At 35.9% G+C, this 26,537-nt stretch overlaps 3 protein-coding genes across 3 annotated transcripts; all 3 read left to right on the forward strand.

The window, feature by feature from the left end:
- The first annotated feature begins 3,042 nt into the window (after positions 1 to 3,042).
- On the forward strand, positions 3,043 to 5,226 carry LOC18044288 (protein NUCLEAR FUSION DEFECTIVE 4). The gene has a single exon (XM_006436455.2). It carries the CDS (start codon positions 3,204 to 3,206, stop codon positions 5,037 to 5,039), a length of 1,836 nt encoding a protein of 611 aa, XP_006436518.1. The 5' UTR covers positions 3,043 to 3,203; the 3' UTR covers positions 5,040 to 5,226.
- A 6,694-nt stretch (positions 5,227 to 11,920) lies between these two features.
- LOC18044289 (protein NUCLEAR FUSION DEFECTIVE 4) lies at positions 11,921 to 13,935 on the forward strand. The gene has a single exon (XM_006436456.2). It carries the CDS (start codon positions 11,964 to 11,966, stop codon positions 13,746 to 13,748), a length of 1,785 nt encoding a protein of 594 aa, XP_006436519.1. The 5' UTR covers positions 11,921 to 11,963; the 3' UTR covers positions 13,749 to 13,935.
- A 403-nt stretch (positions 13,936 to 14,338) lies between these two features.
- On the forward strand, positions 14,339 to 24,389 carry LOC18044290 (protein RNA-directed DNA methylation 3). Its single transcript, XM_024185810.1, has 18 exons — positions 14,339 to 14,894; positions 15,786 to 16,036; positions 16,183 to 16,338; positions 16,485 to 16,643; positions 16,756 to 16,839; positions 17,746 to 17,813; positions 17,898 to 18,233; positions 18,335 to 18,386; positions 18,453 to 18,608; positions 18,713 to 18,850; positions 18,954 to 19,056; positions 19,141 to 19,290; positions 19,373 to 19,427; positions 19,541 to 19,605; positions 19,824 to 19,893; positions 20,768 to 20,804; positions 20,900 to 20,960; positions 21,054 to 24,389. Exons 1-18 carry the CDS (start codon positions 14,675 to 14,677, stop codon positions 24,116 to 24,118), a joined length of 5,226 nt encoding a protein of 1,741 aa, XP_024041578.1. The 5' UTR covers positions 14,339 to 14,674; the 3' UTR covers positions 24,119 to 24,389.
- Positions 24,390 to 26,537: the final 2,148 nt, after the last annotated feature.

The following is a 26,537-nucleotide window of genomic DNA, read 5'->3' on the forward strand; positions in this document are numbered from 1 at the left end:
GAAATTCATCTTCTTTGTCTTCTACTCTCAGCTTCGCTTCGATTTCCTCTTTATTCTTGAAATATGTCTACAATATAAAATTAAGGTTAAATTAACATACTAAAAATTAATTTAACATAAAATTATGTTAGGAGAGCATTAAAATAATTTATTAGGTGTGAGGGCATAAATTAATACTAAAGTTAAAAAATGATAATTTAAACATTTATAAAATTTACACTTTCCAGTGTTAATCACTTTCTATTCATATGTTTTAGGTGTAATATGTAAATTTTATGTTGTAGTTCACACGTCATGCTGATTTATAAGTTTTATGTTACATTTACAAGTTTTTATTTTGTTTACTAGTAAGACGATAATTTACCACTCTCATATTAACTTACTTATTTTACCTTCTATTTACAAGTCATGTGTTTCATTTTCAAAGTTTATAATTTATTTTACAGTGAATGTTAATTTACTAGTTTTATATTATATTTGAAAGTTTTCATTTTATTTATCAATTACACATTAATTAACCAGTTTTATATCAATTTACTTATTATATATTGCATTTACAAGTCTTATGTTCTATTACTAAAATTAAACAATTTTACAATTAATGTTGATTTACTAATTTTATATTATATTTGTAAGTTTTTATTTTGTTTATCAGTAATACATCAATTTACTAGTTTTATATTTATTTATTTATTCTACCTTACATTTACAATTGTTATGTTCCATTCTTAAAATTTATGTTTTATTTTACAATCAACATTGATTGACTAATTTTATGTTATAATTACAAGTTTTTATTTTTTTGCAAGTAATACATCTATTTATCAGTTTTATGTTAATTTACTTATTTTACCATTTATACGTTTTATGTTCCACTTTTAAAATTTATGTTTCATTTTACAGTTAATGTTGATTTGTTAATTTTATGTTAGATTTGTAAGTTTTCGTTTTGTTTATCAGTAATACATCAATTTACTAATTTACTTATTTTACTTTCTATTTACAAGTCTTACGTTCTATTTCTAAAATTATGTTTTAGTTTTCACTTAATGTTACCAAAAATACACCAATTTATTGATTTTATATTAAATTATTTATTTTCCCTTCCAATGACAAGTCTTATGTTCAAATTCTAAAATTTATATTTTATTTTACAGTTAATATTGATTCACAAATTTTATGTTAAATTTTACATAAATTTATATTTAATTATGGTAATGATGCCGTCACGGCATCATAAACATATATCAAGTAGAGATTCTAAATAAATAATGACTCTATCAAAATTGATTAACTTTAATTTAGCTGGAGAAGTTTAAATCCATATATCTTATCTTACGTGATATAAATCTATATATGGTAAATATTTAAGGTTATAATGTCTTTTAAAAATATTTTTAATTGATTGAAAATAGTCAGTGCCAAAAGTATATGTGCGTTAGAAAATGTATAATATCACACATCACAGCAGTCAGCAGAGAAAATAAAGAAATAACGGCTTAAAAATTGCCACGTACACTTGGTATAGTGATCCTTTTAATATCCACATGCGAGAGGAACTTTGACAAAAGGGTCAGATTCTCTTACCATCATGTCCAACTTGAGAACTCCAGCAAAATTTATGTGGATAATTGATGGTTAATATTAAAAAATATCATTTATTATTATCGATAAATATTTGTACAAAATTTTTAGAAGTTAAGAGAAAATCATAATTCAGAATTCGTCTATAATTTTTTGAGTAATCATACCCCACAATCTCGCAGAATATCAACAAAAATTAATAACATTTAATCATTTCACAATATCTAAACTGTAGATTATGGTTATTTCATTCAAGCATCAATTTTCGAGACAATAAATTAATCTAATCAATGCCATTATGCTAATAAATTAATCTCAATATAGTTTCTTCCCGTGTAATGTACCTGTCAGTATTAAGATAAGATCATGAACCAATGATTCGTGCTAGGAATCTTTTACACTCCACAACCCTCAAGAATTTGGATATTCTTTTTCCTGGATGCAAAAGCTTCTTATTTTAAATAATAAAAGATATATATCCGATAATATTTGATTTGCTGTGATTATTTTGTGGGAAAAAAGTGATTTTCACCTCTACAGTTAATGCAATAATCCATTTCACTGATGTTCTTTAAACAATAGTTCGGTTCATACAAATTAATTAGAACCGAATTGCACTGCTTTATTTTTAACTACTGTAAGTATTATTTACTATAAATAGGCCACCATCCGTTGTAAAAAATACAATTTCAATAACAGGTAAAATAGCCGACAGAAGCTTAAAGAAAAGCTTGATGATTTTCTCTCAAATTCCCTTTATCTTATTTCCAAGAGTTGGACTATTGGCACCCCTTTGATCTCCTCATAAAATTCCTTTTTTAATTATATTCATTTTGTTTCCTAAAATGTCCCTCTTTTTAGATACACTTTTTTAAGTTCTCAATTTTCATTTGATTTGTTTTATTTTTAAAACTCAAAGTATTATTGTGCTATTTTTTAATTATTTTCAATTTTAGTATTACTCTACACACAAATAAAAAAATTATATGGGTGATAAGTTTTTTAGTGTTAATCATTGGCTGAAATAACATATATTTCAAATTATAATTTGAAAGTAATTTTAAGTATAAAAATATTTAATCAATAAGAAATTAAAAGAGAACAATAGATTAATTTAAATTTATACAATTTATTTTAGTTAGGTAGGAAGTAACATATACAATTTTTTTTAAAAAAGATTGATTATGAATTAAGTAATTTGTTAGAAAATAAAATCTATATGTGTTTAATTTTCCACGTAAATCCATAACATGATTAAGATTCATCACATTAACAATTTTAAATCAAATCCCATCTTATTAACTTGAAATCGTCACACACCCTCCAACAATTTTCCATGGATAAGATCATCATAAAATTTATTACTCTCAATATTAAAATAAGAATCTATATATTCCGTATATAAAATTATTGAATTTAATCCTAATTTTATCTTTCTTTCCAACAAACCACATCAAGTCAACTATAAAGTCTTTATTCATACTTATTATATTCTCTCTCTCGTCACACACAATGTGCACAAGCTCTGTGTTTATAAATACTTTATAATCCCCCCAAAAACTCTCGATCCCTGGAACAAGCCTGAGTATCTTTCTTTAAACCAAACTATTCCCATAAAAATGGTGGTAGCGGGTCCCGGTGGAGGCGTTGCCGGAGCTGGCGGTGGCGGTGCTTCTATCACTCCTGCCAACATGAAGAGCCTTGCCATCCAAGTCATCACCGGCCGTTGGTTCATGGTCTTCGCATCATTTTTAATCATGGCAGCAGCTGGTGCAACATACATGTTTAGCCTATACTCAGGTGACATTAAATATGCCCTAGGCTATGATCAAACGACCCTCAATCTCCTCAGCTTCTTCAAAGATCTCGGCGCCAACGTCGGCATTCTCTCCGGCCTCATCAACGAAATCACACCCCCATGGGTGGTGCTAGTCCTCGGGGCAGTCCTAAACTTCTTTGGCTACTTCATGATTTGGCTAGCGGTGACCAAAAAAATAGCCAGGCCACAAGTTTGGCACATGTGTTTGTACATTTGTGTTGGTGCAAATTCACAGTCCTTTGCCAACACGGGCTCCCTCGTCACATGTGTCAAGAATTTCCCTGAAAGCCGAGGCGTTGTGCTTGGAATCTTGAAGGGTTATGTTGGCTTGAGTGGTGCCATCATCACTCAATTGTATCGTGCCTTGTATGGTGATGATACAAAGTCTCTGATTTTGTTCATTGGTTGGCTCCCCGCTGCTATCTCTTTTGCTTTTCTTAGGACTATCCGAATCTTGAAAGTGATTCGGCAGCCAAACGAGCTCAAAGTGTTTTACAATTTCCTTTACATTTCGTTAGCCCTAGCTGGGTTCTTGATGATGATAATTATAGTTGAAAAACAAACAGACTTCACCCGGAGTGAATACGGTGTCAGTGCTGCTATTGTCATGTTCTTGCTCTTTTTCCCACTTGTTGTTGTTGTAATTGAGGAATTCAAGCTATGGAAGAGCAAGCAAATGGCACTTAACAATCCTTCTGTGGAAATAATCACTGAGAAGCCATCTCAAGAGGTGCATTCACCATCAAGCAACCTTGAACAAACTGTCTCCGTCGCCGCGGCGCCAGAGGAAGTATCAAGCGGCAGTACTAGTAGTTCTAAAGAGCCTTCATGCTGGACAACATGTTTTAGCCCACCAGACAGAGGTGAAGACTACACAATTCTGCAAGCACTCTTCAGCTTGGACATGCTAATCCTCTTCTTTGCCACAATCTGCGGCGTCGGCGGAACTTTAACGGCGATCGACAATCTGGGTCAGATCGGAGGCTCACTAGGGTACCCCAAAAAAAGCATAAGCACATTTGTTTCACTAGTGAGCATATGGAATTACCTTGGCCGCGTGGTGTCAGGTTTTGTTTCCGAGATCTTTTTGGCCAAGTACAAATTTCCTAGACCACTCATGCTCACAATAATCTTGTTACTGTCATGCATTGGACATCTCTTGATTGCCTTCAATGTCCCCGGTGGGTTATACGTAGCATCAATTATTATAGGGTTCTGTTTTGGTGCTCAATGGCCGTTGGTTTTTGCCATCATATCTGAACTTTTTGGGCTCAAGTATTACTCAACCTTGTACAATTTTGGTGGGTCAGCTAGCCCACTTGGGTCATATCTGCTTAATGTGAGGGTAGCTGGGCATTTGTACGATAAAGAAGCAAAGAGGCAAATGGCAGCTTCAGGAATCACAAGGAAGAAAGGGGGGGATTTGACTTGCATTGGAGTTGAGTGTTTCAAATTGTCTTTCATTATCATTACAGCTGCCACTTTGTTTGGTGCTTTTATTTCACTTATTTTGGTGCTTAGGACTAAGAAATTTTACAAGAGTGACATTTACAAGAAGTTCAGAGAAGCAGCTGCCAAATCTGCAGATGAGGTGGAGATGGACACGAAAACAGAACAATATGGCAACCGCAAATGAAAAGCACTTTTGGCAGAAGCAGATTGTTGAATGGCAACTTGCAAGATCATCAATTATCGGCGTTTGACTTGCAGAAATAGATTGATATGTAGCTTCGTATACAGAAAACTATGCAGGAAATAATTTTAATTTTTAATTTTGATCTTAATCCAATGTGAATTCTAATGCAATCCAAAATTTGCTGTTGGATTTTTCTTTTCTTGATGTTTGCGCTGTAGTTAAAAAAGTTACCCATTTCTTGTTTTATTGAAGAAAATTATTAGGGCTTTTGTTATGGAAAAATGAATAAAACTGAAGGGGGTCCAGAATACTGACTTTTCTTTGTCCACTTTCTTCTTGGGCCCCCTAAATTGGGGTACGGCAAGTGCATTAATTGCCAACGAGAGTAGTTCTTTGTCAAATTGACGACAGCAATTTGTATATTCGATTATTGGCATGGAAACAAAATTGTTTTATAAAAAGGACTTTGCTACCTTACAAAGGTACAGCCTCTCATATTTTGAGCTGGAGGTCCCATTTGACTTTGAGCTCGAAGCTAGTAGAGAGACCTAGTAGAGAGAACTGTACCTTACATTGATTGTAAGGTAGCAGCTTCCTTATAAAAAAAATATCAGCTTGGAATTTGGGCCTACGTGAGAAGCAAGTTGGTGATGGTAACATTGATGGGAATGGCTCTGCTACAACTCTTCAATGGCAGTTCAACAAATACTTGGTTGGCACATTCAATTTCAATAAAGTTCAAACCAGTGACTTCTTATCCTTGAAATCAAACAGCAAGCAAAACTATGGACTGGAAAACATTCTATATTTGTTCCAGTCTTCTAATGAATGAAGATGATGATTCCTTATCAAAAAAAAAAAGAAAAAGAAAAGATTGAATTTGCTCCAAAAATGATATGAAATATGGTAAACTTACAAAGCGGTGATAAAATAGTAACGAAAATAAGTTTAATATGACATCATTTTGATTCAAATTAATCTCAATAATTTTTTTTTTAAATGGAAAAAAGAAAGATGCCTCTTACAAAAGCACTTCTATAAGTAAAAAGCTTTGACCAACTACTTTCAAGTGTGGCTTGTGATTGATTAATTATCAGTTAACGTTAACTAAATAAAACCAACAAAGTGTTGGCTCCACTAGCAATGGAGTCCCCTTAAGTGGCTTGACTGGGTTTGCTCCCAAGTTCGAGTCGCAGGGAAATCGTCTTTGTTGGGAGAACATGTGCCTCTCGGTTCGAACGGGGGCTTCTAGTCTGAGTTGTGGTACGGGCTTTGTTAGGAAAATATGCTCTTTAAAAGCATATGTGTTTATTTAATTGTAATAAACATTTTTTCCGATTAATAAAATAAATGAGGTATTTTATTCAATTATCTTAATTGCATTAATATTTGGATTAAAGTCCATTTAATCATATTATATGTATTTATGTGATCACCATGTGGATTCACAGAAGACATAAAAACAAGTTATCTTATGATTAAATAAATTTAGTTCATAGTTGATAAATAAAGTTGGGCACTTTATTTAGGTATAGACTGTAATAAATTCATTGAATGATTTGTCTTAATCATGTATGAATTTATTGATGTAGTACGACTACATTGAACAGGATCACATGTGAGATTTAATTAACTTTGTAATAACTGTCAGACTTATTAAATCTCATAAGTATTGATTTTACTGTAATCTTAATCTTGAGTTAATTATGATTTCATGATTGTAATTGTTATTCCATTTGAGTTACCAATGGGCATGACACGTACTTGTAGTTTAGATTACCCGGTATCTTGGTGGGAGCAATTATGAGTATTGGAGTTATGGATTAATAATATAGAATTTGTACAACACATCTCTTGATGGGTTTTCGGCACTTGATCATAGAATTCACTGGCCAGAGTATGTCAACATATTTAGTATGTTGAAAATGATCATTAGAGAAAACCAGTAAGTATCAAGGAATAAGATGTGATTAAATTGATTGGACAGTTGAGATATCGATTTAATTAATGATGTGGTACAAAGGATTGTGCAGTAAAGAAATCAATGTGGCTTGGGACGAATTATTATTCGAGCATACAATTATGGAGGTCAATTCCAATATTTTAGTAGAGTAGATTTGGAATTAAATAATTAGGCTAGTTTAATTACATGCCTAATTGTTATAGCCACTATTGTATGTTCCCAAATGATCTCCGGGTTAGCTCATTTAATTGACTGCACCACTACTGGACTAATAAGTAAGATAACTAGTTATTTGGGTCAAAAGCCTAAATATATCATTTAGTGGGAGGCTCCATTTAATTAGCTTATGTGTAAGGGGTCTTATGTTATTTTATATGGTGGGTCCCCTATTAAATGAAAAGTAACGTGAGTTTTATTTTGAGCATTATTTGGAGTATAGGGTTTTCACTAAAGGGAGATATATAAGGCTTATTTTCTCAAAAGAAAAAGGGAGAAACCACTTTATACAAATCGGAGAATAAAATTTTTCTCTCTATTGTTGAGAGAAAAATTTTCTCGTACTAGTTGCTTTGGTAGTGATAAAGGCGCCCACACGTCAAGTGCAGATCGAACCTGAGTCATAACCTGGAAAATCATTGGTGACAGTTCGTGATCTAACAAGCGTGGTGGTGACGGATCGTGATCTAACAGGAGTGGTGGTAGCAGATCGTGATCTAGGAGCCTAAATCACTTCAGCGGAAAAAGCCAACTCGGATTTTCAAGGTACGATTTCTAGATTACAAATTCTTATATATTATATGAGAGCGGCCTTAAAAGGTTTTATAAAAATTTAAAAACTTAATTTTTCCCCAACAGGCTTAAAGGTGCCTCCCACAGTTGGGACCCTCCCCAGGATACCTCGTGGTCAAAATCAAAAAATAAAACTAAATAAAATATGGACAATTTGGTTTACAGATTCTGCACTCTCCGTGTTGGAATCAAATCCAGGAAATAAATAAATGGGCACGGTGTTTAATTACTAGGGCTCTTATGAACTTAAGGGTTGAATTTAAAATTTACAAATTGAAGACAAAAATGGGGATCCAATGCCAACAACTAGCTAATTGTTTTTCATAATTCTAGATATTCTCGCAAATCTATCAGTCAGTCAGCTTTAAACCAGTTTATTATTTTTATTTTTTTTCATTTTCATTAGAGATATCTTCCAAGACACTTAAAAGTAATAATACTAATGGAGCCAAATCTCAAATTTAGCAACTATGAAGCCTCCGGATTAGACCTAAGAGCAAAAAGAAATTGTGATGATTTTCCATTAAAACAAAGTTTTTATGCACTAAGTTTTTGGCTATGTATGGGACAAAAAACAACATCTTAAAATATGGGTAAATTTGAATTGAGGTATTGTAATTTTAAATGCATAGGTATTGTGTAATGGAATCATTAACTATTACATTCATTATAATTAAACACTACAAAAAATTCGTAAACCATGCTTTGAATATTTGAAAGTGTTTTCGGCATAACCAAATAATATTTTAACCAAGGAGTTTGTATATAAACAATAATTAGTTAATTTTTAATACACTATAAAGTCGTGCATCTTAATAGTATTAAAAATTGACTTTATTAAATCACACGGCTCAAAAGTGTATTCGCATGAAAAAAAAGGAAGCACGCACCACACACACACATATATATACCTTCTCTAGTAAGAGTTAAAGTAAGGATGCACATTAAAATAAATAAATAAATAAATATATATTTCAATACATTAGAGATTATGTGTTTTTGTCTATTACTACATTGAAATTTGTATTTTTTTATCTATTAGTAGTGTCCTCATTTTAAAAAAATAAAAACATCCTCCCTAGAGAATCATTATTATTATTATTATTATTATTATTATTATTATTATTATTATTATTATTATTATTATTATTATTATTATTATTATTACGATGATAGGGAGCCCCTCTTTTTTGACACAAGAATATATATTAAATCCTAACTATAGAAATGTTTCGGTCTGAAATTTTAAAGTATGGAAACGTTCGAAAAAATATATAAATCGTGCGATTTAAGCACTTTAAATTTTAAATCTTTAAAACCCCACAATTTAAAAATTTTTCCAAATATTTCCCACACTTTATAATCCTGAACTAAAATATTATTCATCCTAACTAAATCCTAAATACTTTATTTGTTTCTCATGAATAACAAAATAAAAAATTTGTGGGCCCACAGAATATTATTAATTGCTTTTTCTTCTCTGCCCTCCTATTTTATCTCCATAATAAATATTACTTGATGAGTTGATTCTCTCTAATCTTTCAATTGCGGTAAATTCCTTACAACATATTAACTTCCGGTTAAGCACAAAAACGATTAAGAAGAAATAAAATTATAATTTAACACGCCCATTACTGAATTTATTGTTCTAATCTCTCTATTTTTTTTCCCTCAAATCTTCGTGACAAAAAACTTAAAAAAGAAATGTGTCAAGGAACTAAATAAAAAATAAAAGGAAAAGGTTGAATGAACTGAAAATCATCTAATTTTTTCTTCATATTTGAAGTTATTTGTATTCTATAATATTTCTCCTTATGTGATATTGTTTTATTTTCCAAGCCACTCAAAAATTTGAAGGCAGAACGAGGTTATTTAAAAAATTTCAACCAAGAACTTGATTCAACAACGATAAAGAATAAATTAAAAAAAAAAAGAATAGAAAAGTATTTATTCGCTTAGTATAAATTCAAAAGTATTTATTCGCTTAGTATAAATTCAAATAAAATAAAATCATAATATATGATATTGCTTATTGCATAACTAAAGAATTCAAAAAGCCAATTAACCAAGTCAAAAAGCCACATCTATCATAACTCTTTGCTTCTCCAATTCTCAGAAAGCTACTTGTTATTTGCAAATATTTGATTCAAGCAACGAATTTGAAGAGCTTTCTTGTTCCCTCAATTGATATATCTACAAAAATGTCGTATTAAATTGCCTTATTCACAGCATCATAATAACTAAAAAAAGCATTATGCATTCATATTAATTACCAAATTACAATTGCATAAATTCACGGAGAAAAAAATTAAAAAAAATATGATATTAATTTGTCTTTTGAAGCAAAAGTTATCATTAACACAAACAAAAACGTTGCAACAGAGCATAAGATAATAAAACGAAAGAAAATAAATGAATCAAACATTTTATTGAGTAAAAGAATACTCACGCTTCTTAATTGTCTTGGTCTCTTGCCCAGTCTCTATATGGATATGACCAACATGAAAACTGAAATGACAGTAAATTCAGCCGAAGAGAACTTGATCCTTGAGGCCCTCTCCAAGTTGGATTCTGCTTTGGGCCTAGTCAGGCCTAAATCGTTTTAAGTTTTCAGCCTGTTTCATTTGGGCCACGTCGAGGCCTAATTCAAAATTATTTTAACCATATTTACATATTCAAAGGCCTCCCAATGACAATATTTACCTCTTGTTAACTCAATAAAACTATTCCCCCAATCTTTCAATTTTCTTTTTCATTTTAATCGCCATATTGACGGGAATTTTGTTTCCCTTGCTCTTTAGATTTTTGGCATTAAAAAACAAAAAATATTCTTATCTACTACTTTTTAATTTGCAATAATACAAGGATTTTGATATTTTGAACAAACTATTATTCCCAACTTTTCATCAAAGTCCACTTTGGGGAAAAAAAAAATTAAAGCTACATCTGCTTCTAGTATATGGAACTTTTAAAATTTCTAAAATCTTCGGGTCGTAGTTATAAAATGTTTATTTTTCACAAATTCCAAATTAAGTTAAAAAAATCTACAAAATTTTCACTTTTTTCTTTGCATTACTTCTGGCATCGCTAAACTAAATGGGAACCTTACAATATTGCTTGATTATTGTAAAGATAATGACGAAGTGCAAATAATGTTCAGTAATAAGAATCTCGAATGATTGTTCGATACTATAGAAAAAAAAAAATTTACAAATTAATATAAAATTATTAATCTAGGTGTTAAAAAAAAATCTACATCCCGTAAGTAAGCTCAACAATTATTTTTTAAAATATTTTTCATTTTAATTAGACATAATACATTGTACTTAGATGTAATTCGAATGAAGATTAAAATGGTAAATATTCAAAAGGTGTTTCATCAAGTATTTTGAAGGGGTGCCAATAGTCGAACTCGTTGCTTAGCCCAAATAGAAGAAACCATCAACCGATCACAATTCAAATTTGAACCAACCTTTGCAGGAGGTTCCAGAAATCATCACGAGGGTATTTCATCCAGTTTAATATTGGTGTATATTTTTAAATTTTTCGAAATGGCTGTAGCAGTTTATTTTCTGCAATTTTTTATATTAATCTTGGAACTCACCTGAGCTTATCTGTGTTGAATTTTGATTACATATTTCTTTATGCTTATTTATATTTGAACTATAATTAACATTTAAAAAAAAAAGATTATGTTTGTACTAAATAAATTAAAAATATACTTAATATTCACATAAAATTGAAATGGGGGGCCAGAATATTAAATGATTTTATATAAATAGAATTAATATACAGGTTTGTCATTGAGTGTAAGTAGATTCAAATCAATTGGGCACGCACTGAATAAATATCCAAGAAACGTGTAAACAGTAAACTATGTCAGCACTTGACAGAAATGTGCCTACAGGATGCCTGCATGCTTTCCAGTTGTATAAGAGCTATTAATGATCATTATCCACATCTGAATGACACTTTTAATTTGTTTCCGTCTAGCAACAATTATCCTCTTATTTTGGAAATCATGATCATAATCTCACCACCGTATTTTTCTCAACAGATAAAATTTTTAATCAAAACTATCTACAAATAAATATCCCACATAAGTTAATTTAAACCCACGTCTCTCTTTGTCATCACAAAAACTTCACACACACACACACACAACAACAACTATGGCTACTGATCATCAAAGCAATGGCCATTGCCAATGTTGCAGCTTTCTGTTGCAAGTGTTGCGAGGGAGATGGTTCATGATGTTTGCTTCATTCTTAATCATGGCCGGTGCTGGTGCCACTTACCTCTTCGGCACCTATTCCAAGGAAATAAAATCGACATTAGGCTATGATCAAACCACACTCAATCTTTTGAGCACGTGCAAAGACCTTGGTGCCAACGTCGGGGTGCTTTCAGGCCTGTTAGCCGAAGTTACACCGCCGTGGCTGGTCCTCCTCGTCGGCTCCGCCATGAACTTTGGTGGGTATTTCATGATTTGGCTTGCCGTGATGAAGAAAATTGCCAAGCCGAAAGTGTGGCAGATGTGCTTGTACATTTGCATTGGTGCCAATTCACAGAACTTTGCCAACACTGGCTCGCTTGTTACGTGTGTCAAGAATTTTCCTGAGAGTAGAGGGATGATGCTGGGGCTAATGAAAGGGTTTGTGGGGCTGAGTGGTGCCGTGTTCACTCAGATTTATCTTGCAATTTACGGCAATGATGCTAAGTCTATGATTCTGCTTATTGCTTGGCTTCCTGCTTTGGTTTCGTTGGTTTTTGTTTATACAATTAGGCCCTTGAAGGTTTCTTCTCACCCAAATGAGCTTAAAGTGTTTTATGAGTATCTTTATATTACAATTTCTTTGGCTTTGTGTTTGATGGGATTGACAATTGCTCAAAAACAAGCTCATTTTCCTCACGTGGGGTACATTGGAAGTGCAATTGCTGTCTGTATTTTTGTTTTCTTGCCACTTTTCATTGCCTTCAGAGAAGAATTTGCTGCCTGGCAGCAGAGAAAACAACCCACACCTGCCTCTGCTGTTGTTATTGTTTTCGAACAAACAACCCTAGTTGCTACGAAATCTGAAATATTAGAGATAGAATCTGATCATTCACAGACCCTGCAGACTGAAAACAAGAAACAAGAACCTGATCAAACACCATGCTGTGGCAACATTTTTAAGCCACCAAAGAGAGGAGAGGATTATGGGATTTTACAAGCGCTTTTGAGCATTGACATGTTGATTCTTTTCTTGGCTACATTTTGTGGACTAGGCTGCAGCTTGACAGCAATAGACAATCTAGGCCAAATTGGTGAATCATTAGGCTACCCGCAGCACACAATCAACACATTTGTGTCATTAGTGAGCATATGGAATTACTTTGGCAGAGTGTTTGCCGGGTTTGTCTCCGAGATCATTCTCCTCAAATACAAAGTCCCTCGCCCTCTGATCATGGCCATCTCATTGATATTATCAGCCGTTGGCGATGTTCTGATCGCGTTTCCTAAGCCCGGATCAGTCTACGTTGCCTCATTGCTCGTGGGATTTTCATACGGGGCACAATTGACACTGCTTTTTATCATCATATCAGAACTCTTTGGCCTCAAATATTACTCAACTCTATTCAACTGCGGCCAATTAGCCAGCCCTCTGGGTTCTTACGTGCTGAATGTGATTGTTGTTGGCAGGCTTTACGACCGCGAGGCAATGAAGCAACTTGCAGAGAAAGGAATGACAAGGGCAATGGTGAAAGATTTGACTTGCATTGGAAGGCAATGCTACAGGCTCTCTTTCACAATTCTTGCTGGTGTTAACATCTTTGGAGCTCTGATTACATTTATTTTGGTGATGAGAACTCGTAGATATTATAGTGGTGATATCTACAAGAAATTTAAAGAGCAAATTGCAGCAGCTAATGAGAAGAAAATGGCTGCTAAACAGAATGTTTCTGGAAATACCTAACAAAGGAGTTCATCAATAGCAGCAGGAGTACTTAGAACATTTTCTTTTTCTTCATATATATTTTATTTTTGGATTTTAATTTGATGATGTTTATCTTAATTTTCTTATGTATCTATTATACCAACAAGCTAAGCTTGTATTGGACTTCATTAATAAACTTCCATTAGCTTTAGGCTCTGTACAAATTGATCGCCAAGTATACATGTCCAAGAAGCTTTGTAATTTTACTTGTTTATATATAGATAACCTAACTCTACCCATTTGGAAAATGAAGTTTGCTCAAATTTCACTCAACTGAGATTGTGTTAAGCACCAAATTGATTATTAAAATGTTAGTCCCACCATTCTAACATTGAAATTTAAAATGTGAATTAACTTTTTATTTCTATTTTTTTAGAAAAAAAAATGTGAATTAACTTAATTATAAATTAATTGAGAAAAAAAAATCTCCAAAAGAAATTAAGAAATAATAGCCTACTAGTCTTGGTCCCACCATTTTACTATTTAAGGGTTACTATGAAAATTTGGAAACTTTATCAGGCAATTTTTGTAAACTTTCCGGTCTTTTAATGATTCGCACTTGTCAGTTGGGTCGCAATTCCTCCGCGCAGAGAACAAAACCAAATATGCCCACCTCCACGCTTTGCCCTTGGCATGGTAATAAATATACACAGCAGACCAGAACCATACCAGGGCTAATATCGTAAAATCACAAAGATAATGCCACGTATCCAAACGAGTAAATGAAATGACCTCACCTGCAGTATGAGTTTCACTTTTCCACAGCAGTTCACGCACAGTCAGTCAGTAACAATCAGAGAGAAGGAAACCAAACAGCCGTATTTTCAAAATCTCGTCTCTCCGATGATTTTTTGAGTTTCAATTTCTCGGCAAAAATACCCCCTCGCATTGTGTGTGACCCGGAAATGGCGACCGACAAAGGCAAGGCCGTCGCCGTAGGCAAGGACGCTTACGGCAAGAGGAAGCGGAACGACGGAAGCAGCGGCGTCAAGCCTCATAACCGTAAGAGGAAGAACCGCAGCGTTCTTCAGTTCGTCGAAGACGCCGCTGACGTGGACTACGACGACGATGACGAGGAGGAGGTGGGCAACGAGAGTGACAACAGCGGCGGGTTCGCCGATGACGGTATATTGAAGATCGTTTGTTTATTTTTGTAATTTTTTAATTTTTTGCTCCGCATGTTGTGTGCTTGTGTTTTATGTGGATTTTATCAGGGTTTTGGAGTTTGTTTGAGAGAAAATGGCTATTATTATTATTATTTTTTGTTGGATGCTTTTTAATTACTATGTTTGGATTCTGCATTTTCTTTTCTGTTTTTCTGTTTTGAATATCTAGGCTTTTGATGTCGTTTTTGAGATTTTGTTTTTTTGGTGAAAATGTGATTATTTTAGTAGTCTGCATTTTGGTTTAGGGTTTGGTTTGGTATCTCTTTATAAAGTGTTTAATTTTTAGTTCCATTATTGCTTTCGTTGGTCAAATGTTTTCAATGTGTTGTTTATTTTTTATTTTTTGGGTCAAATTAATTGTAATTCTCAGTTCAGCAATTCAGGTTCTGGGATTATTGTGGCTGTTTGGTGATATTTACTCATCCACTCTTTCATTTGATTGTTTTGTGGTTTTGCATTTAATGTGTTTTTTGTGGGTTTTGGGGGTTTTCAAGCCGCTATTGGAGTTTTTAGGTGGAAATGATGATGATCAGAGGGGTATTTGTAAGATGTGGAACGACATTCATGCTTTCATATGGTTACTTTGCTTTCAAAAGGAAAAGAAAAATTTTATGCATGATATTGGGCTTTACCTCAGGTGGTCTTTTTATTTTTTAGTTTATGGCATATTAAGATATCATTTGGTGGAATTGGCTTAACCTCTTGATGGAATTTTTTTTAATCATTATTTATTTATTTATTATTAATGTTATTATAATATTAAGTCTGAGGAGGTTTGGTTGATGTTGCAGAGTCTATTTTGATTAATCTTTTAAGCTGACCCTCCTCCTTTTCTCATCACTGAAAATAGATTTTATGGAAGAATTATTTGACGCACAGCCAAAAGTGAATAATGAAATGGGACAAGCTCATAACCTTCCATTCATTCCCAAAGAGGAGGAGATGGATGAAGAAGAATTTGACAAAATGATGGAAGAACGCTACAAAAGTAACAAATTGATCAGATATGCTGAGGAGGATTATGAAGCTAAAAAAATGTTGGAAAGAGAATATCACATGCCTTGTCCTGAGGATCCAACTATCTGGAAAGTCAAATGCATGGTATGATTGTTTCAGTAATTCTTCGGTCATATTTTGAACCCATTCCTTTACCTATACTCCCTTATATTTCCTATTTCATTTCCTTTACCTGTACTCCCTTATATTTCCTATTTCATTTTTGTTCCTCTGGTAATTGTTGGTTGCAGGCTGGACGTGAGAGGCAATCAGCTTTCTGTCTTATGCAGAAATTTGTTGATTTGCAGTCACTTGGTTCCAAAATGCAGATAATTTCTGCATTTGCTGTTGACCATATAAAGGGTTTTATTTTCATTGAAGCTGACAAGCAATGTGATATTAATGAGGTATTATCATAAACATTTGACGTTGGTGATGGACTATCATTTTTGTTATTCAATGGTTTACTGCTGTATTGTTGTTAAGATGCATTTACTATTGATTTCATCCCTCATCAGCAAACTAATAGGATATCTTTTCATTTATAATCCAGGCATGTAAAGGGCTTTCTGGTATATATTATTCTAGATTGGCTCCGGTTCCAAAAAATGAAGTCTCTCATCTGCTCTCTGCTCAAATTAAACGCAATGAAGTTTCTGAGGGTACATGGGCCTATGTGAAGAATGGGAAATACAAAGGGGATTTGGCACAGGTCAGGCATTGAAGTCTTTAGGTTGGAGTTTCATTATTGAAGTATTTAGGTTGGAATTTCTTTCTGGCTGATTTTGGTAATTGTTTCTTTTGTGTAAAATGCTTTATTGTAGGTTGTGTATGCGAACAATGCCCGGAAAAGAGCAACTGTGAAGCTGATTCCAAGAATTGATTTACAAGCATTGGCTGCAAAATTTGTAATAAGATTTAATTCTGCATAAGTTGCTTTCTGATTTTTCTCATGATGTTGCTGCTTTTAGACCTTTTGATATACACCATATGACTACTTAAGACTTTGTGCTATATTCGTATTTCGGCAACATGATGATAGATCGTAGATTATTATTATTATTATTATTTTTGTCTGGTTAGATAAATATCTGTAGGAATTCACCATTCAAAGCTAGTTTGGGGTTCGTCTTGAGTGTTTTATTTGCTGGGAGATAAAACTTTTCTTCTCTTTGATTTAAAGGTCTTAGCTTTAGATGATGCTAGAAAGGAGTCCAAGCAGATGGGTGCTTTATCATTTGAGTTGCTGTGGTTTTACTATACTTCTGAGAACTAACAGTGAATAATTACTTGTAATGAAGGTGTGAAAGAAAAAGTTGTTTTGGTCTTTCTTGTGGCTAGAATGTGGAAGATGATGATACAAAATTTTTCGGGTTATTTCAGTTATTTTCTTGTTAATAATGGGATTGGCTATTGCGATTTCAGTGTCTATTTGAATGGAAGTATATTCTGTACTACCTCATTCAATCACTGTTTCTTATCACAGGTGCATTGGTTATTTCAGTTTTAGGCTTACCATATGGCCAGGCAGTTCTATGTGGTTATGTCTGTTAATTACTTGGTATTAACAACATGATACTGTTTTTGAGGATTACCAGTGAATAACTACTTGTATTGAAGGTCTGAAAGAAAAAGGTGTTTTTTCTTGTGGCTAGGATGTGGAAGGTGGTATAAAATTTTTGGGTTATTTTAAATAATTACGAAGTGATAATGGGATTGGCTATTGCAAATTTCCAGTGGTCATTCTGAATTGAAGTATTCATAACTTTCATGCACCAAATAGTCTGTTTGAAATTGTTTTTTCATCATTTTAGGGTGGGGGAGTTGCTATGAAGAAAACTGATTCTCCAGCACCAAGATTGATCAGTCCTAGTGAACTTGAGTAACTTCTGCTAATCTCTTATATTTCTGTTCAATTTTGGGACGTTAAAGGTCCTGATGGTTTATTTATTTCACATCTCTGCAGGGAGTTCCGTCCTCTCATTCAATATAGGCGTGACCGTGATACAGGGAAGGTTTTTGAGAATCTTGATGGCATGATGCTCAAGGATGGATATTTATACAAGAAAGTATCTATCGACTCATTGAGCTGCTGGGGTGTTGTGCCTTCTGAAGAGGAACTCCTGAAGTTTCAGCCTTCTGAGAGCAACGAATCTGCTGATTTGGAGTGGCTTTCACAGCTTTATGGTGAACGAAAGAAAAAACGAACCACAATAGTTGGAAAAGGGGGTGATAAAGGGGAGGGCTCATCAGGATCTAGCCTGGAGAATAGCTTTGAACTGTATGAACTTGTGTGTTTTGGGTAAGTCACATGAACATGTATAGACTTAATTGGCATGGCAAATAGTTAGCACTGCCTGTAGATATTGATCTGTATTAAACTTCATGTTCTTTGCATTGCAGCCGGAAAGATTTTGGTCTTATTGTAGGCATGGAGAAAGATGATCATTACAAGGTATATGGCTTAGGATATTTTTTTCATCTGTCTTGTTGACCACTTACCTGTTATTGAACATTCCAGATTCTGAAAGAAGGTTCAGAAGGGCCTGCTGTAGTAACTGTTGAACGACGCACATTAAAAAATGGACCCTTTGATATGAAGTTTACTGCTTTAGATCAATCCATGAAGGTCATATCCCTTAATGATACTGTCAGAGTATCAGAAGGTCCATCTAAGGTTTTGACACTAACTGCAATTAGGATCTTTTGTGTGTTCTTTTGATATAGTTGATGTACATTAAAGGTGTAAATTCATTTAAACAAGTTAATCTCACTTTGCAGGATAGGCAAGGTATTGTTAAGAAAATCTACAGAGGGATCTTGTTTATATATGATGAGAATGAGACAGAAAATGGTGGCTATTTCTGCTCTAAGTCCCAGCATTGTGAGAAAACCAAGGTTGAAGCCTGTGAAGGAAAGGTCTGTAGTCTTAATAACTATCCTGGGTCCCTGATTTAACCCTTTTTAATTTTATGCCTCATCCTTCACTCAGATTCTCTATGATCTTTCCACTTTGTCACAGGGTGGTGGATCAGGTGCTTCTGGTTTTGAAGAATTCCCATCTTCTCCAAAGTCTCCTTTATCACCTAAGAGATCATGGCAAGCGAGGGAACAAAACACTGAATGTATGTTAGGAGCGTTTAGTGATGCAGAAATAAGCCGATTCTGTAATTGATGCATCTGTAACTGATTGATTATTTTAAATGCAGTCAAACGAGGAGATAGGGATGGAATGTTTGCAGTTGGTCAAACATTAAGAATCCGAGTGGGTCCTTTGAAGGGGTATCTCTGTCGTGTTCTAGCTGTACGTTATTCTGATGTTACTGTGAAGCTTGATTCTCAGCAAAAGATTCTTACAGGTAGATAAGCATCTAATCTTTGAGGTGAATAATCAAACACGTTACCTTTCTAGTGCTTCTAAATATGTTGATTCTTCTGCAGTTAAGGGTGAGCATCTTGCTGAGGTTCGTGGGAAGAGCTTCATCACCTCTACCAGGTACACAGTTTCTATATTTGTGAATCATCTATGTCAATGCACAAGTGAAAATCTTTTTCTTTACTGTGATATTCGCAAATTGTTCTGACGGACTGTTTCCTTCCGTTCAAAAGTGATGATCAGGGGTCTGCTTCTTTTAAACCATTTGATCCACTGGGAGCTGGAGGCGGGTCTGGAGGTGAGTATCTCTTTTCAAATATGGATTTTATTTCTTTCTGAGCTGAAGTTTTATGTGCAATGTGTAAGTTCTGGTTCAAGGTCATCTTTTGGCATGGATTTTCTGTTTTACGGTTGATTTTTGAAGTTTCACCCATAATTTGAGTCCTGTCTTTGACTTGCGAGATTTGATGTGTATTTTTCTTTCCCTTTCTTTGGTTCCTTTCTGTGGGGGAAAAGATTGGATGAGTGCAGCAACAACATCAGCGGAGGGTGATAGGTGGAATGCTGGAGGCGCATCTGCTGGAAGGTAAAGTAATTGATTTCATTTTTCGACCGTTGTCATCACTATGCTTGAATGCTTTGAGTGGATTCTGATTAATCGCAAAAGTCCAAAGTGGATATTTGTCTGATCTTGCAGTATATTTGTGTTGCTTGTTTTCATGTTTGAGTTTTGATTTTTGTGATCAGTTTGAAGTTACTGGCTGTGATCTCATGTTAATGCGTGAGTCACTTTTTGGCAGACAAATGGTTTAGATTTTCTTGTCAATTTCTTTGGTCTGAATTTCTGCAACTTGAAGCTGGTGTAATTTCTTTGTCTTACTATGATGGTTATAATTTTACTTGGTGTGTCTTCTGTACTTGCTTATTCAATCATATTTCATTAATCTAAAGGTCAGGGGCTTTGTGGATTGTTTTGTAAATGCATTTTATTTTAATTTGAGTGGACATACCATTTTATCATCTGGCCCAGAAACCTTAATAGTTAGATTTGTCCAACGGCTAAGGCTTATTTTAATAAACAATGCAATTGAAAAGTTGCTAACTCTGTGCCAGCCTCATGCTGGGAGCCATCAGGCTTCGTGTAGGCATTAAAGCAATAATATTAGAAAGAAATACATTGTTATAATATTATAGTAAAAGTTGAGTGCACTTTGGGCCAGTGTAATAGGATCACTGGATAAGGCTTTAGTTAGTAGGTTTTATATCTTGTTTTGATTGCTTTGAACCGAACTAAGCATGTTTTATTCCTGTTGCCTGAGTTGGCATTTTGTTATCAGACTTTTAGATTTTGTCTTTTTGTAAGAGTGACTAATTATTGGCTTTCCTTCACAGTCCTCTTCTTTTGTTTCTTTTTGATGCATTATGCCTGTAATCTGATGTGGAGAAGCACTTTTCTGCAGGAGTTCTTGGCCTAGTTTCCCTGTTGTTGGAACTTCGGTTAGTGCCGAACTCTATCTCTCTCATATATGTGGTCATGTGCACAAATAAATGTCAAGAAAATGTTATACCATGCGTTTTTTCTGTTGTTACAGCTTCATGCAGAATCTAATCCAGCAAATGCATTTGGTTCTGGTGATAATGGTGCAAATAAAGGTAAGGCATTCGGACCATGTAGGAAATTATTTTATTTCGTAGAATTCATTACGCTAAAGAAAATTGGTTCATGCTTTTTGTCATAATTTGTAGATGAAGAAGATTCTGCTTGGGGTTCTAAGGTAAATGCAATTCAGAATTCATCCTGGGGTTTAGCAGCAGCTGAGGGAAAGAATGAAGATTGTTGGAATAAAGCTGCTGTAAAGAATATTGAATCTAATAATGGAGCATATGGTGGATGGGGTAAAGAAGATGCAGGAAGCTCTTTGCAGGATTCTCAAGATAACTGGGGTAAAAACAAAGATGCATGTGATAATCAAGCTAATTGGAAAAAATCTGACTCTTGGGACAAAGGGAAGAAAATTATTGGAAACTCCACCAGTAGTTGGGGCGATAAAACTGCTGAGAAAAATGAACCAGACTCATGGGGTAAAGGTAAAGATGGTTCGAGTGGAAGTAAATCAGACTGGAACAGCTCAGCACTTGCCACAGAAAATCCAACTGTAAGCTGGGGAAATGCATCTGGAGGCTGGACCCAACAAAAAGGAGGAAATATGGATGAAAGAAGTGGCTGGAAGAAAGATGATTCAGGTAATCAGGATCAGAGGAGTGGTTGGAACAAACCAAAGACCTTTGGTGCTGATGTGGGATCTTCTTGGAATAAACAAGATGGAATTTGTTCTTCAGATGTTCAAGATGGAGGATCTTCGTGGGCCAAGCAGGATGGAGGATCTTCATGGGGCAAGAAGAATGGAGGATCTTTGATGGGCAAGCAGGATGGCGGATCCTCGTGGGGCAAGCAAGATGGCGGGTCTTCACTGGGAAAGCAAGATGGAGGATCTTCATGGGGCAAGCAAGATGGCGGGTCTTCACTGGCAAAGCAAGATGGAGGATCTTCGTGGGGCAAGCAGGATGAAGGATCTTCCTGGAGCAAGCGGGATGGAGGATCTTCATGGGGCAAGCAGGATGGTGGATCTTCCTTGGCAAAGCAAGATGGAGGATCTTCGTGGGGCAAGCAGGACAGTGGATCTTCACTGGGAAAGCAGGATGGAGGATCTTCTTGGAGCAAGCAAGATGGAGGATCTTCATGGGCCAAGCAGGATGGTGGATCTTCATGGGCCAAGCAGGATGGTGGATCTTCCTGGGCAAAGCAGGATGGTGGATCTTCCTGGGGAAAGCAAGATGGAGGATCTTCCTGGGGAAAGCAAGATGGAGGATCTTCGTGGGGCAAGCAGGATGGTGGATCTTCCTGGGGAAAGCAAGATGGAGGGTCTTTATGGAGTAAAGAACCTGATCAACAACATAGGAAAAATGGAGGATCATCATGGGGAAACCGAGATGGAGGCTCCTCGTGGAGTAAACAAGCTGATCAACAAGACAATCAGGAGAAGCCATTGGAATCTGATGGAGGCCGTGGATCAGGTGGGAGATGGGGCCAAGGAGGTGGCCGGGGAGGTGGGCAAGAAGTTAGTGATCAATATGGCAGAGGATCATTTGACCAGGGTTCAGAGAAAGGAACTGGTGGAATGGGAGACCAAGGAAATGGTTGTAACCGTAGAGACAAGGGTATTGATTGGAATAAAAAATTCAATTGGAATTCTGGATCCAGTGATGGAGATGGAAATAATGGTTCTGGTGGTTGGGGCAAGAAAAGTAACTGGAACTCTGGTTCAAGTGGTGCTGGGGAGAGCAAGGATACTGATTGGAACAAAAAAAGCAATTTGAATTGTGGATCTAGTGATGGAGATGGAAATAATAGCTCTGGTTGGGACAAGAAAAGTAACTGGAATGCTGGTTCAAGCGGTGATGGGGAGAGCAAGGATACTGATTGGAACAAAAAATGCAATTGGAATTCTGGGTCTAATGATGGAGATGGAAATAATGGTTCTGGCTGGGGCAAGAAAAGTAACTGGAACTCTGGTTCAAATGTTGCTGGGGAGAGCAATGACTCTAACTGGGCAAAAAAGGGAAATTGGAACTCTGGATCCGATGATGCTAACCAGGAATCTAGTTGGGGAAAAAAACAAGGTAATTGGAACTCAGGATCAAGAGATGGACACCAGGAATCCAGTTGGGGAAAGAAAAGTGACTGGAACTCGAGAAGTGAAGATCAACCGGAGCCGTTCAATAATAGGGGCAGTGGGAACTTTAGAGGTAGAGGAGGATTTAGAGGTAGAGGGGATTCGGACAGAGGAGGCTTTGGTGGTCGAGGCAGAACCAACAGAGGTGGCTATGGAGGTCGAGGCAGATTTGACAGAGAAGGATTTGGTGGTAGAGGGGGTTCAGATAGGGGAGGCTTTGGGGGTAGGGGTAGTTCGGATAGAGGAGGATTTGGAGGTAGAGGTCGTGGAAGGAGAGATCAAGGTGGTGGTTGGAACAATAATGACTCAGGTGACTACAAGTCTTTTGACAGTAGCCAAGGGGTCAAGAATGGTGGTGAATGGTCTAGAAGTAATGATGGTGCTGGCAGTTGGTCCCAAGGAGGAGGCACTTGGAAATCTGGAAATAGTGGAGCTAGCAGTCAAGATGGTGGTTGGAGCAGCCAGGGTTCGGGCTGGAATAATTCCAACACTACAAATGAAGTGAAAGGACTCAGTGACCAAGGTGGTGGCTGGAACAAGGGAGCAGGTGGGAGTGCTCAAGCCGGGGGCTGGGGTAGCCAAGGATCGGGTTGGAGCAGTGGAACAAGTACAGGAAACAGAGGCAGTAACGATTCTAGCATTGCGAATGACGTTGAAGGACCTAATGACCAAGTTGTTGGCCGGAACAAGGGATCGAATGGGAGTGCTCAATCAGGAGGCTGGGGTAACCAAGGATCAGGTTGGAGCAGTGGAACGGGTTCAGGAAACAAAGGCAGTAATGATTCTAACATTTCAAACAAAGGTCCTAATGACCAAGGTGGTGGCTGGAACAAGGGATCTGGTGGGAGTGCTCAATCTGGGGCCTGGGGTAACCAAGGTTCAGGCTGGAATGGTGGAACAGATTCAGGAAACCGAGGCAGTAATAGTGATCAACCGAAGTCCTGGAATCAATCAAGTGTAGCCACTGATGGAGGTCGGTCAAAAGATGCTGGAGAAGGAAGCAGCAGAGGTTGGGGTAAAACAGCTGGAAGCTCTTGGGAGAAGGGAAATGATGGAAGTGGCAAAGGAGGGTGGTAGTCGTCACTCTTTGATATTAATAATATTATGTAGGTTAAGTATCTCAGGGCTGTATATACTGGTATTTCTCTATCCTGTTTGAACAGTTAGGGTCTGAAAACTACAGTCTCTTTTCCGGAACCCTAAATCTAACTGATATTATGTATGACATTTTGCTGCTACTCCTTTTGTTTAGAGCTCCTCGTTGGGCATATGCAGAAAGCTGATACTTGTTTTCCTGACACTATGTACAGAGGAGTTGATCAAGTAGAAGACTTACCTTTTGCGAGTGTATGAGTTGCTTTATGTTTTAAGTTAAAATGTTTGATGCTTAGTTTCTTCCACTGAGTGCTGAATTTCTTTTGATCTGTTGGTTAAATTTATGTTGCATGGTTTAGTTTTTTTCTAGTGAAGTGGAGTGGAGAATTGTTTCTGGTGATATTCTGGCTGCAGGTTGCGATGCGTCTTTCGGTTGATGTTAAAGTTATGTTATACGGTTTAGTTTCCAATCGTTGAGTTGTTTTAACGCTAAATACTTTTTATTATTTATTGAATCAGTTTTAGAATTTTTAAGCCAGAGTTATGATAATAACATCGTGAACATAATTTGCGGCACTGTGTCGTCGTAAATATCAATGTTAATTCAGATAATTAAAAAACTTAAACAGTGTGAATTAAATTTTTGTTTTTCTTTTGGAGCGCCCGGCGCCCCCCACCCAAAAAAAAAAAAAAATCACACACGTATGACGCTTTTTTTTTTTTTTTTAATAGAAAGTAAGCCTGTTATTCCAAATGGACAACACTATTAAGTACATTCTGCACATCTGCTGGAAAGTTTCCAAGCCAAATGGCAGCTGAATCATTCCTTAAAGCAAGTTTTGCTAAAGTATGTGCATAAGCATTACAGATTCTAGGGATAAAATAAAATTGAACACTTTGAAAATCCTTTTTTTGACTTTGGATATATGAAATTATCTAAAAAAAAATTGTTCTGTTGCCCTTTGTGTTGTTGATTAGTTCAGTCACTTCTTTGCAATTGGTTTCCACAATTAAGTTGGAGATGGCTGCTTTCTTAGCCACCTGCAGCCCCCATTGAATGGCTTCTGCTTCTGCAAAGCTGACCCCCTCCCTTAATTGAGCTTGCTTGATTCCTGCGACTATAACCAAACCATCTGAATTTCTAATGACTGCTCCCAACCCTGTAACTTGGTCTTTATTGTTTATAGCTGCATCTACATTCAGTTTTAGGACATTTTCTGGGGGAGGCATCCATCTCTGCTGATTTGCTCTTCTGTCAGGGCTGACTTTTGCTGATTCGGCTTTTCTCACTCTTTGATAAGCCTCCAAAACTGATTTTGCTTTGGCTGCTGAGATCTTTGGCTCTAGCTTCCTCCCTTAAAAAATGAAATTGTTCATTGCAAACCAAATCATCTAGCAGTACACCACTATTAGCTCTGCTTCCCCTTTCCTTGCTCTGGAGCATAAGTCTTGGACTGTACTGAGAAAATCTTGGCTCTGCTCAGAATGTGACTGCAGAGGGAGTAGAGCTAGTTCCCATACCTTCCTTGCAGCTTTGCACTCCACTAAGACATGCTTTATAGTTTCCACTTCCTTCTTACATCTCTGGCAGATTGAATCTTGCAGGCTTTTCCTTTTCCACAAATTTTCAGCAGTAGGCAGAATGTTTTTTATCACCCTCCACATGAAGATCTTGATCTTCTCAGGCAAGTCAAGCATCCACATAAAATTCCATTGCCTGGAGCCGTTTTCTGAGTTGGTAGGCTCATTAGGGAACTTGAGATTGAGGGCTATTTGATAGCCACTCTTCACAGTATACTCCCCTCTCTTGTCAAAATGCCATAAAACAGCATCTTCCTTTTGGCTTCTAGGCAAAGGGATCTAGCTGATAGCTTCTACATCTTCCTTCATGAAATGTTGCTCCAGTTTATCTACTCTCCACTTGTTGTCAGCATCAATGAAGTCAGCCACCACTGTCTCAGTGGGTAAATTTTGGGGAGAAAAATGCTTGAAAGTAATTGGTCTTGGTATCCAGTTATCTTTGTAAACCAAGACTTTCCTTCCATTTCCTATTCTTCATCTCACCCCTTTCTTGATTACTTGCCTTCCCCATAATATGCTTCTCCAAATAAAATGGATAAGAGCCTTCCTTTGCATTCCAAAAAGTAGAGTTTTTGTAATATTTAGCTTGCATCACCCTTGCCATTAGGGAATTTGGGAATCGAAGAAGCCTCCACCCTTGTTTAGCCACCAAGACTTGGTTGAAGCTAGTTAGATCTCTGAAGCCCATCATCTCTCTACTTTTTGCTTTGTTTAAGCTATCCCACCTCGACCAATGAATCCCACACCTATCTGTTTTGGAGCCCCACCAGAACTTTGCAATTGCTTTTTAAATATCTTCACATAATCCCTTCGGAAGCTT

Source organism: Citrus clementina, unplaced genomic scaffold (genome assembly GCF_000493195.1).
Source record: "Citrus clementina cultivar Clemenules unplaced genomic scaffold, Citrus_clementina_v1.0 scaffold_4, whole genome shotgun sequence".
In the NCBI taxonomy this organism is placed as follows: domain Eukaryota; kingdom Viridiplantae; phylum Streptophyta; class Magnoliopsida; order Sapindales; family Rutaceae; genus Citrus; species Citrus x clementina.